At 44.4% G+C, this 20,484-nt stretch overlaps 1 protein-coding gene and 1 long non-coding RNA gene across 2 annotated transcripts; one reads left to right on the top strand and one right to left on the bottom strand.

Moving 5' to 3' along the window:
- The first annotated feature begins 5,419 nt into the window (after nt 1-5,419).
- Nucleotides 5,420-7,826, top strand: LOC146064659 (uncharacterized). Its single transcript, XR_014471835.1, has 3 exons — nt 5,420-7,181; nt 7,313-7,450; nt 7,531-7,826. It is a non-coding gene; the product is annotated as an uncharacterized LOC146064659 (long non-coding RNA).
- A 2,365-nt stretch (nt 7,827-10,191) lies between these two features.
- On the bottom strand, nt 10,192-13,323 carry LOC146064658 (uncharacterized). Its single transcript, XM_083178417.1, has 6 exons — nt 13,071-13,323; nt 12,723-12,887; nt 11,979-12,642; nt 11,342-11,596; nt 11,085-11,207; nt 10,192-10,991 (listed from the first exon to the last, which is right to left on the bottom strand). The coding sequence occupies exons 1-6, from the start codon at nt 13,224-13,226 to the stop codon at nt 10,309-10,311; spliced, it is 2,046 nt and encodes a 681-aa protein (XP_083034543.1). The 5' UTR covers nt 13,227-13,323; the 3' UTR covers nt 10,192-10,308.
- Between the last annotated feature and the right edge of the window lie 7,161 nt (nt 13,324-20,484).

Here is a 20,484-nt window from a genome sequence, read left to right as displayed (position 1 = left end):
CACCCGCATACATTGTGGCGTGCCGGGAGAGGCTAGCAGGGATGGGGGTTGCCCATGGGAGTGCCCAGCATTTTATGGGCATCCCAATGAAAACGCTGCCCGTTCCTATGGCTACATGGGCGGGCCAATGCCTTCCAGGGGCGGATGGCTTATGTCACAGGACTTCGTCCCGGCGACCGCAAATAAAAGTCAGTTCAGACTGACTTTTATTTGTGAAGCCATGAGAAATTGTTCGATGGTTGGTGACCATCGAATGATTTCTCCTGCTGCAGAGATGTGCGAGGGGATGTGGCTTCCTTACACATCCCCTTGCATGTTAAAGATGGCGGCAGGGGTGTGTGTGTGTGTGCTCGGACAGGTGGCGGGCATCATCTCTGGTGATCAGTAAGCTGTGATACTTCTTTTTTTGTACATGAATGGTGCCACACGGTGTCTGTAGTGCCTTCTCGTGTTTTGGTTTTGCCAAAACCACCTTTGGTGTTTTTGTTTTCTGGTTTTAGCAAAACCATCCTTGTATGTTTTGGTTTGGGATCTGAATTTCTTTTAAAACAAAATAGCTAGAAACATGTAAAATCAGCATTTACTGTAACATTACATTCCAGTAATTTCCAGTCGATTTTGACCAGCTCACAATATTGTTCACCAACAGAGGCCAAAGGTTGGTTGTCTAAACTAAGCAACAGAGCAGCGGCGCAAGCACATTATGGCTTATTAAAACTGTTTTGCAAATTAGTAATGTCCCCAAAAATACAGTCCATATTGAAACGAAAAGTAGTGCAAGATGGAATTGTCCCACCCACCCTTTTTTGTATATTAAAAAAGATATGTATAATTTAACAAACCAATCACTTCAGCAATAGAGACTGCCACTGTTGTGTCTGAAGTACTTAGTTTGTTTAGGTCCCTACAAACCAACATAATGTACTACCTCTGATCATTAAATGAGGATGAGGGTGTTGGTGGTGGAGATTGCATGTGCTAGTCCAAACTGCTGGGAGCTTATACTGGACTGCCTTTATTTTCCTTACAGGATATTTTAGGATTCTGATAAGTAACTTTGGCCTTGCAAATGGTACAGATGGCTTAACAAATGCTGTTAGGCCTTCTTATTTTATCAAGAGCCAGAACTGCTGCCACTTGTGGCTGACCAACCTCTTTATCATTAACATCCTCATTAGCATTGGAAACACAAATATCCTCAAAATCCACTTCCACAATAGCATTGTCAATTTCTAGGTCACTATCTTTACTTTTACTGCTGCTCATCCCAATTTTGGCAGAGCATGGAGATATGGTGCAAAGAGGATTCTCCATGAGTACAGTGTCAGATATGTCAGGCTCACACACAGCACTTGTGGACATCCTTAGTCTGTCCTCAGAAATATGTTGTTTGTGAATATACAGTTTGTTCTTCAGCTTTAGTGTTTTTTTCTGAACTGATATGCCTGTTTTTACAGATGACACCTATAGTAGACACAGGGGTAGATGTAGGAAGCAGTGATGAGGGAGGAGAAGTGATAAGCAGTGTAGCTTCTTTGGTGCTACACATGCGCTGGCCCCCAGCCTCTATGAGCTGCTTTTGCAGCAGCCCCGAGAAGCTTATTCAGGGTTCCGGGTCCGGTGCATGCACAGTATCATCCTCATACTGTACATGCTCTGAACCCAGTTTTTATGGGCTGCCACTCAGCAGCCCATGTACAGGTGTCCTGGAGGGAGGGAACACCTACCATGGGACTACCTTGGGTGACTAGCAGAGTGGACTTCCAATAGGAAGTTACCACCAGTTACAGTGAAGCCAGAGCAGTCTCACAGACTACATCTGGCTCAACTTAGGCAGAGAACAGTGGCAGATTTTACCTCTGCAGCCCATAGACAAAGGCATAACTACCATATGTGCAAGGGGTGCAGCTGCTATGGGGCCCAGAGCTGAAGGGGGCCCATCTTTACTGTCTAAGAAATATGTTTTACATAAATGTATCACCATCAGTTGCTAAATGGGGGCACTTACAAACTATTGCTATGGGGCCTTCAAATTTCTAGTTACGCCCCTGCCCATAGGTAAAACCCACCACTGGTTAGAGCTGATTGGCCGGTGATAAAATACCAGGCACTTTGTTCCTCCTCCTCCCTTATCACTGCTTCATACATCTATCCCTCAGAGCGGGAAGACTTTGCATCATCATAGGCCAGATGCACTAAACTTGTAACTGCATTGTTCCAGGCTAGGTTTGAAATATAACAGTTAGGACCTGGTTGGTTCTTTATAACTATTCACTTTATCACTTTTTGAAGCTTAGTACATCTGGCCTCATATGAGACTACAGAAGCCATCTCACTTATTATTAATGTCAATGTTACATGCTGTATCGGGGTACATGTGTAAGTACATAAGACCCCTAGGTATGTGCGTCCAGCATCTCAAGCCCTTTCTAAAACAGTACTGAAGAGAGTCTGGCCTATATATGCATCAGTACTTACCTCCTCATCTGTATCCACAGTTACTATACAACTAGGAACACATCAAACAGATTCTTCGATGATGCTGTTGGACGAAATGGACATCATTATTGAACCCGTGGAGACCTTTGCGGCAGAGGAGGAAATACAGACCTCATCACAGAGTGATCTTCCCCCAAGTGGGGTGTCTCCCAACCCACCCCCACCCACAAACACACCCATACAGCAGCTTCTGCTACACAAGTAGCTAACTCCTTGGTCAATTTCAAGGACAAACAATTAGAATTTATGGCCTCCCAAAGCCTGCAAATAGGTAACATCCAGGGGTACATGCGTGACACGTTTCTTCAATTACGAAAAATTGCACGTAGTGTACGGGTAGGTGTAGGTACTCATGTGCGCATTGCTAATAGCATTGACACCCGTTTTGCAGATCTAACTTCTGCTGTAAGGGAACAGAATAGCCATATTGGCAGCCTTGCGCAAAGTATAGCTGCACTAAGCCAATCATGCACAGCGCAGACCAATGCCTTAATAGGTATGCAGGCCCAACTACAGCAGATGGAAGGCAATGTCGTAGGTGCAGCAGCATCAACTCTCAGTAGTGTATCTAGCACCCCAATAAGTGGCTCCCCCACTTCCCCACCCCGTCGGAGTATTAGGACCCGTGGTGGCCTGGGTACAGGTTCAAGAAGTGGTGTAGGGTGGCCTGATGGTGGGAGAAGATAGGTCATATTTTTGATACTTTTGTAATTTGCATCTAATATGCAATACATCTTGTTACATCCCCGACAGTTTTAATGTTTTACTGACAAAAATGCAGATTGCTTCTGACATAGTATACTGCAGTAAAAATGTCTAACCGCATACCATTGTGTCAGTGTATTATTTATGAACCAATTGTTGTGTGAATTATGACATAGTGTAATGGTATATGACAATCGGATTGCTGTAAAGTAGTGTTGGGTAACTCCTGGCCCGTCAAAGGTTGTGGAACTACATATTCAAGCAAGCTCTGACACTCATTGTTTGGACTATAATGGTTATAGTGTGTCAGGGCATGCTGGCACGTGTAGTTCCACAACACCAGTGAGCCATGTTTTACAGCAAACTTCATTCATACATGTATCAAATGTACTTACAAGCTTGATACCAGCAAGGGATAGGTCAGCACCATCAGCTGCATCCGTTGGGCTCTGTGTATTAGGCTAAATGTGGGTGGAAACAGATGGTATTGGTAAATAATTTGTTTATGAGTACACTTACAGCAAAGGTACATTTTGGAGTACAGGGCACATGTGCTTACCAGAAAAGTAACGGCTGATGATGTGTGTGCGCACCAGATTCCCCCTCTGCGTACCTCTCACTACCCGAGGTGTGGTAGGTTGGGCTTCCTGCACGACTGCTGCATGTTCCTCCTCCACATAGGCAGGTTGGGACAGGGCTATGTTGTGCAACATGCAGAAAGCCTGGACGATCATCACTACTTTTGCAGGGTGGTAAAGCAGCGTACCCGATGACCGGTCCAAACACCGGAATCTACTCTTCAAAACGCCAAATGTGCGCTCCACCACATTGCGGGTTGCAATATGGGATCCATTATACCGGTGCTGTGCAGGGCCCTCTGGGGAGCGCAAAGGTGTCATGAGCCAGGAAACACACCCATATCCTGAGTCACCTAAAACACAGATAGGAAGTGATTGCCTTATATGGTAAGGTATGTGTTTTTTGCAAACAGGAGACACTGGTAGAAGAACAATATGCTTGTGAAACAGGAAACACACACATTAGAGCAGGTACAAATAAGGACAGACAGGGTAATATGTAAAACGGTACTTACCTAGTAGCCAGCCCTCTGGCATTTGGTGTTCGGTAAATCGGTTCCAGAGGGAGCGGAGTGTTTTAGAATATAGGCGTCATGGCAGTTCCCAGGAAAGCCTACAACAACACTCAGGATTTTGAGGTGAGCATTGGAAACAACCTGCACGTTCAGGGAGTGCCGCCCACGCCTATTGACGTAGACGTGGCCCCGCACGTGCGGTGCCCTAATCCCAATGTGTGTGCAGTCTATAGCTCCCAGCACGTGAGGGAATGCTGAGAGTCTATAGAAAGCCACCTTGTGGTCCTGCCACTCTAACTCAGAACTGGGGAATCTGATGTATATCCGCCACAACTTCTTTAAAGCATGTAACACTTGAGTAAAATGCTTAGAGAAAGTGGCCTGTGATACCCCCAAGGACCATGAGGTCACAGACTGAGTGGAGCCTGTGGCCAAATAGTAGAGGGCACACATTAATTTGTGCAGCCCAGACACTGCATAGTTGCCTCCCCCAAAAGGGTCCAAATCATCTCTCACCTGCTCATATAAGTCCAACAGGTTAATGCGGTTCAGCCTAAACATCCCCACAACCTGTTGTTCCGAGAGGGAGTCCAGGTACAGCCGAGCACGATACATACGTGGGGTACGCAGTAGTCGGGGGCTACCTGGATCTGGCGCGCAGCTTCCTCCCTCCTGCGCAGCTCCTCCAAATGGACTACATCACAAATAAGCAACTCCAAACCACTCTGCAAAATCTCCATGTCTCAAACCCTCACAGGTGTCCTTAATGATGTTGGGGTTTATGTAGGGGTGTTTCTGAGTGAAAATGAGGGCACCTGTGCTGAAATTAACCATGTGTGCACTTGACCAAAGTGAGTTCTGGGCCAAATCGCCAAACAGAACCTGGTCTGAAATAAGTGCGATTATTAGACACCTAAAAAGTGCGATTTGCGAAAACGCATTGCATTAAATAAGCGATTTGTATCTGGATGCGATATAAATGCGATTTTATCACGCACTTTTGGTCCGCATGCGTTAACGCACTAAGGGCCGTATTCAATCCCTTGCGAAATCCATTTTTTCTCTAAAAAATTTCGTTTTTTTGCGACGAAAAGACTTCGTGTATTCAATGTTGTGATTTTTCACGCATGCGAAAGTTTTAAGTTTCGCTTGCGTTTCGCTTATTTCGCTTGGTCAAACCCTTACATTTCGTGGTTTTTTTTATAGATTTTTTCGCTTTTTCGCACAAATGTATTCAATCGTGAGATGACGAAATTGTTATCTGCACATGTTTGATCCGTTTCTCCATTTTCATTTCGACGCCCAATGGGTCACGAATACAAATTTTTATTGAGTGATGCCTCCTTTTAACCTCCGGAACCTAAACATTCTTGTTGGAGAAATGTTTGCCTCTTTAGTTGCTGTTTTCCTAAGAAGGGGCATATATAAATTGTTATTAATACACTTGATTTCCCATCATGCATTGGTAAAGCACATGTTATTTTTTCCCAAGATGCTGTTCACCCCTCACAGTGCCTCACTCCTACGTTTGGGACTTCAGGGAGTAGCAGCTTATTGCAGTCAGCTGTATTTGGAAGCGTTTTTTTAGGGCAATTTGCGTTTTTGGAGAAGAAATAATTATTTTTCAATCACTGCCTACAATAATGGAGTATTTTGCTGACTTGATTGTGATGTTCATGGTCCTATCGACATACATGCTGCGATGCAAACGTCGTCGCCTGGCACGTGGATATCAGCATCATGGTCAGGGGCGTGGATATCAGCATCGTGGTCAGCATCTGTCTACATTTGGTGAGTCAGTGCGTGTTTCAATTCCACGTCCACGCCAGTATCGTACTAGGCGTGTACTGGACGGTCTCTCTGAGGCGGAAGTGATAGGTACCTTTCGCTTATCGTCTCAGGATATCTATTCGCTGTATGATCTGTTGGAAGCTGACCTGGAACCTCGGGTACGGTCAAATCATGCAGTCAGTGGTTTCCAGAAACTACTGGCTGCATTGCAATTTTTTGCGTCAGGCACCTTCCAGCCTACTTTGTCCCAGACATGCGGTTTTTCTCAGCCAACAATGTCACGCTGTTTGTCCCAGGTCATAAAAGCTTTCCGTAAATTAACGACCCAGGTTATAAAATTCCCAGACACTGACAGCGAATGGAATGAGATCAAATTTGGTTTCTTTCAAAAATGGAAATTCCCCAATGTGTTGGGCGCGATAGACTGCACCCATGTGCGACTCACACCTCCGAGGGAATCGGAAGAATGTTATCGGAATCGAAAACACTTCCATTCCCTCAATGTACAGATGGTGTGTGATTCCACAATGAGATTATTGGACATTTGTGTGGGTTTCCCTGGGTCGACCCACGACTCCTTCGTTTTAAGCCAGTCATCTCTATTCCTGGACTTTGAGGAAGGTCGAATGCCAGATGGCTGGCTGTTGGGTATGTAAGTTTTCATTATTTTTTTTAAGTTGCTACTGTAATTAAAAAAGTCTAATACCTTTTCAATTATCCCTTTTAGGTGATGCGGGTTATCCGAATAAACCTTGGCTGTTGACCCCATTACCTGATCCTGTAGGTGATGCCGAAAGAAGATACCAGGAGGTTCACATTGCATCGAGGGGTGTAATTGAAAGGACCTTCGGTGTACTTAAGAGCCGGTTCAGGTGTTTAGATATCTCCGGCGGGACCCTCTTATATTCACCGGGAAAAGTTTGCGGCATTATTAATGCCTGTTGCATTCTGCATAACATCTGTGTCGCAAGACGTTTGCCGGTGAATATTCATGCTGGTGTTAGCCAGGATGGGGATCTTTCTTCGGTATTATCTGTGGGTATGGACGAAGGAGCAGAGACCAGAAGGCATCTTATTGACACCTTCTTCTCATGTGAGTATATACAAAACATCTGTACACAAACACACACACATATATATCTATATATCTATATATATAGATATATATATATATATAAATATATCATTTATCTACATAAATGTTATTTACCTTTTATTTTACAGAGTTTGTTCTTGATGGAGTTCATTACAGTTCATTGAGTTTGTTTGCCCAGTTGCTGTTATTACTGTTTCGTGTTTGGAAGTTTTATTTAAAAGTCCTCTAAAGTGATAATAAATTTCAAAAGATTGTTCATTATGCAGGTGAGATGTGATCTATTTACATTTTTGTTGATTGAAAATTCATATGTCCTGTTTTACATTTTCACATACTTTCCATACAGGTTGTTGGTGGTTATCCCTTTCTATTGTCTGCTTTTAAGGATGTTTCTGTGGAAGCCTGGTTACCTTGGATGAGTGATCTCATCTCCGTCTAATCTGGTGAGTTAGCCATATTCCAAAACTGTGTAGGGGATTCCGGTGTCAAGACTCCTACCCATCCAAACAGTCAATAACCTGTGCCCCCCGTCTGTTTTCCCTTGCAGGATGTGCTGTGTGGCTGCCGGACCTGCTCAGTTATGACCCTTCTGCCTGCTCACCTTTACGGATGGATCTGTTGACGGTGGGATTATCTGCTCCTCTGCTGATGAAATTGGTGAGTATGCTAATCTGAACCACTGCCCCCCTGTAAAGTGTGTGCGCTCAGTGCGCATGGGAATCCGGTGTCAAGACTCCTACCCATCCAAACAGTCAATAACCTGTGCCCCCCGTCTGTTTTCCCTTGCAGGATGTGCTGTGTGGCTGCCGGACCTGCTCAGTTATGACCCTTCTGCCTGCTCACCTTTACGGATGGATCTGTTGACGGTGGGATTATCTGCTCCTCTGCTGATGAAATTGGTGAGTATGCTAATCTGAACCACTGCCCCCCTGTAAAGTGTGTGCGCTTCCGTTCTTAAAAAATGTCAGGAAACAGAGGTTAATATTCTTCCTTACCATATAACTTGATTTACGGATGACATTTTGGCAAAACGTGATTCATTTATCTATATTTTATTCTTGAAATTAAACTTTGTCCAAAGGGGTGGCCTGGAAAATCTTCTGAAAATGTAGGCTGCTGTTATTTAAATTAGATTTGTAACCTCTAGTTCCAGGCAAGGTAATCTGGAAATGTCCACAAACCCACACTCCCATAGATATTACCTTTCTCTGTTGTTAGCACATGCCCAATTAAAGTATGGGTCTCTGATATGTAGCTATGTAGGTAGTACAATATTTACAAATACACATCTGCAGACATGTGATCTTGTGGCAACCTTTGCATTTTATTATGCACTGGTTAAAGCATTGCGCATGCTGGGGGCATAATCAAGGATAACCTAGTTACACTGCACACTAATTTTCCTGTGCCACCTAAACATCTGTATTATTATTTATCCATCTTATCTGCTCCAAGTATATTCTGTCATTCACCAACACTCATTGCAAATGTAGCAATCGTTCTTTTCGCACATCTGAAAAAAACCAAACCATATTTCCTGATTTTTTTTTTATTAAAAAAAAAAACTTGTACGCTGGTGGCTGTAAAGATATTTCCAATAGTGCAAGTTGGTCATCCTGAGTAACTGATGATGCTGAACAAGCTTTTTTTTATTCTGTCACTCTAAAATGAGGTATCACCTATAAGCGATATCACATGCACATTACTATTGTAGCCAGACATTAAACTTTTCAAGCGTACTCATATTTCTGCTTGTTGACAGAAAATTTAACATTATTACGATTATTTTTTATAAATGCTGTTATTTCGTAAAAAATTCTAACATTTGCGAACTTCTTCTGTCTTTAAAGGGTGTTGTCTTCAGAATATTGAAATGAACCTCAACATTGTACTGCAGTTCAAAGCGGACCATCGAACCCAAATTTTGAAAAAGTCAAAGAGATTTTAAAACAAATTTTGTTCCAGAAAAAAATAAAATTAAAACTGGTTAAACTTTGAAAGAAATTCTTGTTTTCTTCACAATTCCTCAAATGGACATCTGAAATGATATTGATAAAGCGTTAAACAAATTGCTGTTGTGTGGGTAAAAAGTGAGTACAAGCAGATACAGCTGAAAAGGCCATTAACACATCCCAACATGGCAGTACCCTGTACTTCTTCTCACCTACATTCCATTATGGGATGTGGGTGAGAACTCGCACAAAGGGCACTGCCGTGATGGAATGGGAAGTGTGGGTACAAGCAGATACAGCTGAAAAGGCCATTAACACATCCCAACATGGCAGTACCCTGTACTTCTTCTCACCTACATTCCATTATGGGATGTGGGTGAGAACTCGCACAAAGGGCACTGCCGTGATGGAATGGGAAGTGTGGGTACAAGCAGATACAGCTGAAAAGGCCATTAACACATCCCAACATGGTAGTACCCTGTACTTCTTCTCACCTACATTCCATTATGGGATGTGGGTGAGAACTCGCACGAAGGGCACTGCCGTGATGGAATGGGAAGTGTGGGTACAAGCAGATACAGCTGAAAAGGCCATTAACACATCCCAACATGGCAGTACCCTGTACTTCTTCTCACCTACATTCCATTATGGGATGTGGGTGAGAACTCGCACAAAGGGCACTGCCGTGATGGAATGGGAAGTGTGGGTACAAGCAGATACAGCTGAAAAGGCCATTAACACATCCCAACATGGCAGTACCCTGTACTTCTTCTCACCTACATTCCATTATGGGATGTGGGTGAGAACTCGCACAAAGGGCACTGCCGTGATGGAATGGGAAGTGTGGGTACAAGCAGATACAGCTGAAAAGGCCATTAACACATCCCAACATGGCAGTACCCTGTACTTCTTCTCACCTACATTCCATTATGGGATGTGGGTGAGAACTCGCACAAAGGGCACTGCCGTGATGGAATGGGAAGTGTGGGTACAAGCAGATACAGCTGAAAAGGCCATTAACACATCCCAACATGGCAGTACCCTGTACTTCTTCTCACCTACATTCCATTATGGGATGTGGGTGAGAACTCGCACAAAGGGCACTGCCGTGATGGAATGGGAAGTGCTCAAAAGGATATTTTTATAAAAATTAGATGGACAAAAATGTTACCCTATTCTGGTGGTGTAATACACTCCTCTTCATTTTCAGCGATCTTTGAAGCCAGCTTCTCAGTCGTGGAAGGTGATTGTATTGGTTGCCCAGATACTGTTGCTGTTGGAGGATAACGGCCCGGTGGCAACATTCCTGGAAACCCCGTATACATTTGTGAATATGAATAGGTTGCTGAACCTGCTGTAAGGGCAGTGGTCTTTCGTTCTAACTGTTGATGACTTGTTTGAGCATGGTGTGAATCCGATCTACGTTGAGCTTTATTGGCCATGTTCTCAACAATCAATTTTAAAGATGTGGCAATCAAAACAGAACTTGATGCTGTCTGACGTTGGCATTCTGCCATCACATTCAAATATGTTGCAGAATGTTGATTTGCCTCTGAAATTAGCATTAGACTACTTGCTTGACATGATGTGTTTTCTACTAATTTGTTAAGCGCAGTCGCCATGATTATCATAATATCCTGAGATGCTTTGTTGTCTTTTTGACGGTTAACTTCATTCTCTTGCACTGTGGTAATTAATTCTGTTAATGAAGTTTCCAGGCTACCCATACTTTGCTGTAAAAGAGTGTGGAATGATTTGTGTCGATCCTGCATTTGATCAGAGAGAGCAAGGATGTGCTGATATTCTGCATCTGGAATCTCTTTGCTAGTTGTTACTTGCACCCTTGGCTGTCTTGCTGTGAATAAAGTTAAACAAATTACAGTTATATGGTTTAATAAGTAATTTAAGAGTTTTTTAGATGAATGTTATTTATCAAAACACTAATTACCAATTGGTGTAGAAGCTGCTTGATGCTCATCATTCTCTTCATTGGAATTATTTCCGATCAAATCTGGACTAAAACATGGATCAATACAGGAGGACATTCCTGCAATGTTCATTGGATTGTCATCTATAAATAAAATTATAAATTGAGTTGTTTCAATATATATATATATATATATATATATATATATATATATATATATATATATATATATATATGTACACCATGGACATTCAACTGTGGAAAAATAAATATTGTACCTTCAGTCGGTGTTGGTGCATTTTCTACTGAATCAACACTGTTTCCTCGTGATTTAGTTTGATGCAAATCTCTTGATGATGTTTGTTTTTCAGGTAAACTTGCTTCAAAACCCTGGAAAGTAGTCTCCGCTGAACTTAAAAAACAACTTGGTATGCTTAGCATTTCTTGGGTTCTACTGGGTGTAAAGGCGTTCTTTTGAAGTGCTGTTACAGCTGTTTCATTACAAATGCTTTGACCAATAACTGGACGATCATCTGCAAATATAATTTAAAAAATCATTATCATTTAGAAGAAATACTTATGAAATTATTATGTAACAATATCAGGTCAATAAGCACTGATTTTTTTTGCTAGTAGTTCAAAACACCACCCATTAACAAAGTATAGTGTGTCGACAGCGTTGCATAGCCGAGCACTTTGTAACGCCATCATAAATGCTGTTCATCTGCGAAAATAACCTGCAGACGAATAGCTTTCCAGGTGACATTGACGCAGTATATCGTGTGGCAGCACACAATGGGCAGCCATACATACTTGAGAATTTGGCTTAAACCTCAGTTTCGATCAAGTTTCATCTCAGACCAGAGTGTTTGGGTCATACCTGAAACTTGAAGTGTAAAATAAAATTGTATTTACCTATTTGCCTTCTTTTATTGTTTCTGTCTTTCATTACAGATCCTCTTTTCCTTCTGGAAGGCTCCTCTTCGTGCACAAAATCTCCCTGACGTCTGGAGTCAATTCTGCCTGCTACGCCTGTAACCATGATTGGGTTTAATCTTTTTTTTATAACTTCCTCCCATGAAAGCCAATTCACTTTCAGTTCCGGCCCTCCACCGGTCCCCATTTCGTGCCTTCGTTGAATTCCTAATTTTTTTTTAGTTTGACGACGGCAGTCGTTATATCTCTTCATGCAATGCTTTGCATCCCTGCGTATTCCAGAAATCGATGTTACTTTCTCAGCAATTGTGTTCCATATTTTTCTTTTTTGTCTAGGAGCAGTAGTTTGTGCCCTTGGCCCGAATAGCATGTCGTAGTAACGATCAACTAAATCAACTAAGGCAAAGCTTTCTGACTCATTGAAACGGATTCCTCTCTGCATCTTCTTGCAGTTTTCTTCTGCAGATCCATCTCCGGGAGAATTATGTGATCCACCTGCATCTGAATTTCCATCATTATCACGATTGCCTGTATGCCTTGGAGCTTGTGGTTCTGTACAACGTATTTCATGTTGGTGACCATCTTCTTGACGCCTGTGTCGAACAGTTGTATCATGCCTACGAGAATGGGTTTCTTCATTTTGCTAATAAAAAAGATACAAAGCCAAAATATTAGCATCATTCTTTTGAAATAAAAACAAGAAGTATACAGTATTTAACTTACTTTGGTTTGAGAATTTGCAGAAGTATTTTCCTTTCGGCGAGATGATGATATTTTTGATCGCCACAATCTAAATTCTTCACTGTCCTCCCAAGCATTATCAAATCTTCCTAGCGATTCCTCAGATGTCGAATTTTCATAAAGATTAGGGCTTCTCATTCTTGAAGTCTGCGTAAATAATGTACACATGCAGCCATTGAAACAATAAATATAAAATCAATGTAAAATAACAGGTAAAGTCGGACAACAATTGTGACATGCCTATAAGAAAATGAAAATTAATGAAATACATTTAATGGACAGTGCATGTGAATGCAATAGTGGGGTGGTACAAATTGAGGAGAACATTACCTTTCTTTTGGACTTCCTTAATTTGTTGCATTCTTTTGTGCTTGGACCGGGCACATTGTTTTCCTCTGTGTCTTGCCCTGACTCATTGGATAACCTCCGGGAATCATCCGAATGTGCTTCCTGCTCATTGAAATGTCTTTGAGAGTTCCTCAACATTTCTATGAATGAAAGTGAAATATGTTCAATCTCAACTTATCACACTAATGTTTGTTGGAAAAAAAACAGGGACAATGCCAATATTGACCCCACATGGTACCCCAAAGACATCATTCAGCAGCCCTGCAGCCCCCAAACAAACCTTACAAGCAGAGTACAGTAGGTTAAGAGCCACACCCTGATGTGTGGTGGCAAAAAAACAGGGACAATGCCAATATTGACCCCACAAGGTACCCCTAAGACATCATTCAGCAGCCCTGCAGCCCCCAAACAAACCTTACTACAAGTGTACAGTAGGTTAAGAGCCACACCCTGATGTGTGGTGGCAAAAAAACAGGGACAATGCCAATATTGACCCCACATGGTACCCCAAAGACATCATTCAGCAGCTCTGCAGCCCCCAAACAAACCTTACTACAAGTGTACAGTAGGTTAAGAGCCACACTCTGATGTGTGGTGGCAAAAAAACAGGGACAATGCCAATATTGACCCCACATGGTACCCCAAAGACATCATTCAGCAGCTCTGCAGCCCCCAAACAAACCTTACTACAAGTGTACAGTAGGTTAAGAGCCACACCCTGATGTGTGGTGGATAAAAAACAGGGACAATGCCAATATTGACCCCACATGGTACCCCAAAGACATCATTCAGCAGCCCTGCAGCCCCCAAACAAACCTTACTACAAGTGTACAGTAGGTTAAGAGCCACACCCTGATGTGTGGTGGCAAAAAAACAGGGACAATGCCAATATTGACCCCACAAGGTACCCCTAAGACATCATTCAGCAGCCCTGCAGCCCCCAAACAAACCTTACTACAAGTGTACAGTAGGTTAAGAGCCACACCCTGATGTGTGGTGGATAAAAAACAGGGACAATGCCAATATTGACCCCACATGGTACCCCAAAGACATCATTCAGCAGCTCTGCAGCCCCCAAACAAACCTTACTACAAGTGTACAGTAGGTTAAGAGCCACACCCTGATGTGTGGTGGCAAAAAAACAGGGACAATGCCAATATTGACCCCACAAGGTACCCCTAAGACATCATTCAGCAGCCCTGCAGCCCCCAAACAAACCTTACTACAAGTGTATGTAATACCTGCAAAGTGTATGCGGTCATGTTGTTAATAATAAATATGTTATGGTTAGGGTAAAGTTGTGTTAATAAGATACCCGGTTGACCCATGGGGTTCATAGAAGACTGATATGTATCAATATGTGCCTTCATAGAAGGCAATAATAACTTTCATCAAAAGTAGAACTAAAACCCCTCTCAGAGGGAAGTGGACTGGCCTAATCAGAAAGATCCACACTAATTCATAGTGACCGCTTGGTCCAACGCCTCTGACTGCAGGGGAGGTTTGTTTGGAGTTACAAACGAACAGGCTGGTGGACACAAATAAAATAAAGTTTTCCTGCTCGAGGAGAGGAAAAGGCTATAAGAGGACGGAGCCAGTAACGGCTGTGGGGCAGTAGTGAAGAGAAAGCAGAGATTGAAGGAGTTACGCGGCAGCCAGGCGGAAAATACCGTCGGGTGAGGCACCGAGAGGCTTACCCGGTCGTAGGGTGAATATAGTGGACGCTCCGGTGATCGTCAGTGACAGGCTGTCCCAACGGAGAAACTCTCTCGGTAATCCAGCAAGGAGGCGGTAGGCGGAACTATCGGGAGGCGGGCCACGGCTGGTGGTGACGCAGGGTCGAAGGCGGAGTTCCGGCCCAGGTAGGCGGTGAGGAGGCGGCAACTTAACATCGAGAGGCAGGCCCCGGCTGACCGTGACGCCGATTCGGAGGCGGAGACCCGACACCGCTACTACGCCAGAGGGCTGGTATGTACTGACGCAGTGGGCGCGAGGAGGCGGTTCCTGACTGGGAAGGCGGCGCTGAATGGGCAGAAGAGGTGGTGAGTGTGGAGCATTCCCCGTTAACCCCTACACCTATAGGGTACACAGCGAGCACTGTCTCCAGCATAGTAGCAGCAGGGATCAGGCGAAACCCGACCCACTTGGTCAGGGGAGGCCTGTCAACAGGACTATCTTATCCCGTTGAGTCAGTTAGCCGTCAGCTGTCCGCACCCCACATCTAGCCGCATCAAGGGCGAAACCCGACCCGGCAGGTCAGGGGAGGCCCATTAGGCAGTTCAGAGCTTGGAGTTACTGACAGGCTCTGTATACTCGGACAAACTTCACAGCTGAAAGCAACTCCTGGAAAGAAAAGGGTGAAACCCGGCTCGGAGGCCAGGGGAAGCCCACAAGAACACAGCATAGCCGTAGGATAGCAAGCTTCAATAACAGAGGGGATATTGTGGTTAGGAACTTCTGTCAAAAGTATCAACTGCAGCTACAGGGAGCAAAGAGTGCATAGCATTCTGTAGTGTGACTAGAGACAGGACAGGCTCACTGTAGCACTGATACAATAACTGTATCAAACTCATGCTCTGAACTAGAAAATAGGGATATAGAACTGTTACTATATAGTTTGTATAGAGTGTAAGCTGAGGTTGCCTGTGTGCAATATAGTACATTCATAAGAGGATGACATTATAGAAACCTTATATACTTACCGAGAGTGAGATAGCGTTGTAGGACGAAATTGTTAGGAAACCTGTAAGACAAGAAAAGTAAAGTTTAGTGGTTTGCTAATTTAATATAGATATTATTGCGCAATAATCCAATATTACACCTGGGTTCACAATTGTATGAAAGGCCTGTCATACTATAGAAGTGATTGTGCATGTTAACAAATGTTATGTTTATTGGTTATGGAGCCACAAAGGTAAGCGTTATTGTGGCCTAGAGACGAATCCACGGGAGAGAGCAACTTACCTGGGAAGTCAGGTCACGTTCCGGTGTAATAAAACTTTTGTGACTATTGTTGCCTGGCTTGCACGCCAGTATATTGTTATTACTATTCTCTTATTACCAGTTATTATAAATAAATATTGTTAAACTATATCCTTGTGAATATTTGGAAGAAACAACTGAAAGCGACATTACCCTACCCGTTGGAGACGGATCCGAAAGTAAATAAAGAAAAGGGGTTTACATAAACTTTGGCGTCACGAACAGGATCCGACCGAAGAAAAGATGGCGGATGAAGAAGCAGAGAGAGGAAAGGCATCAGGGAGTCAGGAACAACCAGAACAGCCCGTGTTGATTAGCTCCTCGGTTCCAGAACAACCCGTGTTGGTACCAAACCCGATACCTGGTCAGAATGTTACAATTGGAGGAAATGCTATTACAATGCCATATTACTTTGGCACGCCCTGGTTACCAACGTTCTCGGGAGAGTATCCAAGGAAAGAAACCACCACTTTTACAGATTTCCAAAAGAAAATGCGGTCTACGTTTAAAATATACCCGTTGACGGTACCACAGCAAATAGAGATTCTGGTTGGCCAGTTGAAGGGGTCGGCACTAAGAGAAGTGTTATCCTGGCCAGATACAGAAAAAGAAACTGTAGAGCATATATTTAAAAGGTTAGGCACCACTTTTGATGTTACTACCCTATCCGAGCTAAAATCTAGATTCTATTCGAGGAAACAGAAGGCCACGGAGACATTGAGAGACTTTGCCTTGAGTATCTTGGAAGCATATCAGGATATTAAAGCTATAAGCAACACCGAGATTGCTGATGTGGATAACACCCTGATCAGCCGACTCGTTGAGGGAGTCTATTGCAATAATATCAAGTCGCAGCTGAAGCTATTACGGCTACAGAAAACAGGAGTTTCGTTTCTAGACTTTAAAGAGGCCGCTATTAAATTGTTTGGGACAGTACCAAATGCGGAGGTGTCGTTTCCAGAACTACCGGGTTATCAAGAAACAAGTGCAAATGAGGAAGGGGAACACTCAGGAATCCCCCGGAATACCCCCACCGCCACCCAACATGCTCAGGCGTCCGCTCCTGATTCGCAAGGTGTGCTAAAAAGTCAGATAGAAGACCTCTCCATGGAGATGGCCAATATGAGGAGGGACATACAGAGGTTGGTGGAACAAGGGTCCTCGGGGAGGCGCGACAGTGGCTGGCATTCCGGGTCTCGCAGATCTAGAAACGAATGGCAAGGTCGCACCCAAGGGCCGGGGAGAAGGGCCTCTGACCAGTTTGATCCCCAGGGGCGACCCATTTGTAGGCGATGTGGCCGTGCTGGACATGTAGAGAGGTTTTGTCGAGAGGAGGAGCCTTTAAACATGAAGACCCCGGGGACAGGGACCGACCCTCGGGGGTCGTCACCCCAATAGGTCAACAACCCGATGGCTGGTATGAGAAGTATGTGGGACCATGCCCCATCATACCAGTCCAGATTGGAGGAGTGAACTTCGTGGCAACTCTAGATACCGGGTCCCAAGTGTCTACTATCCAGAGTAATACGTATCAACACTTCTGGGGCTTGCAGAACCCGTCACCTCCTCCTCCCACATGGATGCGGTTACTAGCCGGTAACGGCCTCGACATCAACTGTATTGGATACTGTGAATTTGACTTCAAAGTAGGACCGGCCCTCTTGTCCAAACAGGGTTTTATTATCACCGATATAGACGACTCTACTGTCCCCGCCATCATAATAGGCATGAACATTTTAGCATGTTGCCCGGAAGCACTAATTGAGGCTTTGACATTTGAGGTCCGACACCTGCCTCCAGAACAGAAATTTCCTCTACAAAGAGTTATTCGGATTCTTCAAGCACAACAATGCTTTCTAAACACAGAGGGGGGAGTTGGGAGGATCAAAACAACAGACCACAAGGCCATTTTCCTCCAACCAAATTCTGAGACTGTTGTGTGGGGCAAAGCGCGATGCGGTCCCGCGGGTACATCCTATGACGCTATTGTGGAGCCTTGTCTTATGCCCAGCAGGACCGACATCATTATCGCACGGGCGCTGGTGACGGTGCATAACGGCCGAGTCCCGGTCCGGATCTTAAATCCTCACAATTATGTTGTGAGGTTGCATCGCAATTACACCCTAGCTGCATTATCTCACGTCACTTTCCAGGACATTTACGATGCAGTCACGTTAAATATGATGCCGACGGAAGGGGACTCCGCCGCTGAAGAGTCGAGATGGTGGAAAGAGCTCCACATCGGAGAGGAACACACCCCCGTTGAACTGAAAGAAGGCATACTCAGACTTGTACAGGATAATGCAGATACTTTCAGTAAGCACGCAGCAGACTTTGGCAAAGTAGAGAACGTCAGACATTACATTCCAACCGGAAGTGCACCCCCCATCAAAGAGAGGTATAGGCCCATAGCCCCGGCTCTTTACCAACCTGTTCGGAAATTGTTGGAGGAGATGAAGGCCTCAGGGGTGGTACATGAAAGCCATAGCCTGTGGGCTGCGCCAATTGTGATTGTAAAAAAAAAAGATGGGACTTTGCGTTTTTGCGTAGATTATCGCAAATTGAATCAGATCACGCATAAAGACGCGTATCCACTACCGCGCATTGAAGAGTCACTTACAGCCCTAAAGGCGGCCACTTACTTTTCGACACTCGATCTCACGTCAGGGTATTGGCAGATTCAGATGGCAGAGGAGGACAGGGAAAAAACAGCCTTCACTACACCCATGGGACTCTACGAGTTCGACCGCATGCCATTCGGGTTATGCAATGCCCCCGGGACATTCCAACGAGCCATGGAGCACTGCCTGGGGTACAAAAATTTCGATATGGTGCTTTTATATCTGGACGATATTATTATTTTCTCAGAGACCTATCATGAGCACCTGACCCACTTAAATGAAGTGTTCAAACGTCTGGCTGAATATGGGTTAAAAGTCAAGCCTTCCAAGTGCCATTTGTTAAAAGAAAGTGTAAAGTACTTGGGCCATGTAGTTAGTGCTGCTGGCGTGGTTCCGGATCCCGAGAAGATTGAAGTGATTAAAGACTGGCCTGTACCCAACAACATTAGGGAGGTACGTAGCTTCCTGGGGTTTGTCGGGTACTACCGCAGGTTCGTCCAGAACTTTGCACAAGTCGTAAATCCCATCCATGAATTACTGCGTGGAGTTGATAAGCGACATACCAACAAACATCAGTCGATTCAATGGACCGAGCGCCAACAAAGTGCATTTGATACGCTAAAGAAAAGGATGACCGAGACGCCTGTGCTGGCTTATCCTGACTTCAGCCAGCCTTTCATATTGCATACGGACGCTAGTTATTTGGGGTTGGGAGCGGTTCTGTCCCAACGACAGCATGGCCAGGAGCGCGTCATTGCCTTCGCCAGCCGAAGCCTTAAGAAAACAGAAAGGAATGATGCCAACTACAGTGCTTTCAAACTCGAACTCCTGGCACTAGTGTGGGCCATTACAGAAAAGTTCAAGAATTACTTATTTTCCAACTCCTTTGTAGCCTACACAGACAACAACCCGGTCGCCCATTTAGCCACTGCCCAGTTGGGGGCCCTCGAACAGCGATGGTGCTCCAGATTGGCCAATTATGACTTCACCATAAAATATCGCAGTGGGAAAGTTAACAAGAATGCTGATGCGTTATCCCGACTTCCTCAGAAGGATCAGGTAGAGGAAAAGGAGTCAGACGTATGGGAAGAACTGGAAATGCCTGCCTTTTACACACTCCTCGACTGCCAGTCCGGCTTAGACCCTCCTCAGCAACAGATGTTCATGACAAATGCAATAACAGTCGGTGAAGACGATCAGGAATCCCGGTGGGTACAACTTCAGGACGAAAGTACCGTATTGAGGGAGTTGAAGACACTGCTTTCCTCTAAACAGAGCTGGAGTAAGGAGGAACGACAACAGGCTGATCCCGAGCTGATAAAATTGTGGGGCCAGCGAGATAAAATACGGTGTAAGAAGGGCCTGCTCGTAAGGTCCACCGTCCACCCGAAAACTCACATGCCTCTCACCCAAATTATCATCCCCCGACAACAGAGAGATGAAATCCTCCAAGCGTATCACGATTGCTCGGGACATTTCAGCACTAGGAAAATGGAAACTACGATCCGTCGGCGGTTTTACTGGATTAACATGACCTCGGATATTGAAGAGTGGTGTCGATGTTGCTCTACCTGTGCTGTCAAAAGACCTCCTTCCGGGAGACAGAAAGCTCCTTTGCATTCCATCGTCAGCCACCAACCATTAGAAATAGTTTCAATCGATCATGTGAAGCTGGAACCCAGTTTGAGCGGCTACCAATACGCCATAACTATCATCGACCACTTTTCCAAGTTTGCTGTGGCCCTTCCGGTAAAAAACTTATCAGCGAGCACCACCGCAGAGATCGTGTGGAG

The sequence above is a fragment of the Crinia signifera genome, chromosome 3, assembly GCF_055691185.1.
Source record: "Crinia signifera chromosome 3, ASM5569118v1, whole genome shotgun sequence".
NCBI classification, from domain to species: domain Eukaryota; kingdom Metazoa; phylum Chordata; class Amphibia; order Anura; family Myobatrachidae; genus Crinia; species Crinia signifera.
This window is presented reverse-complemented; position numbering and strand designations above follow the sequence as displayed.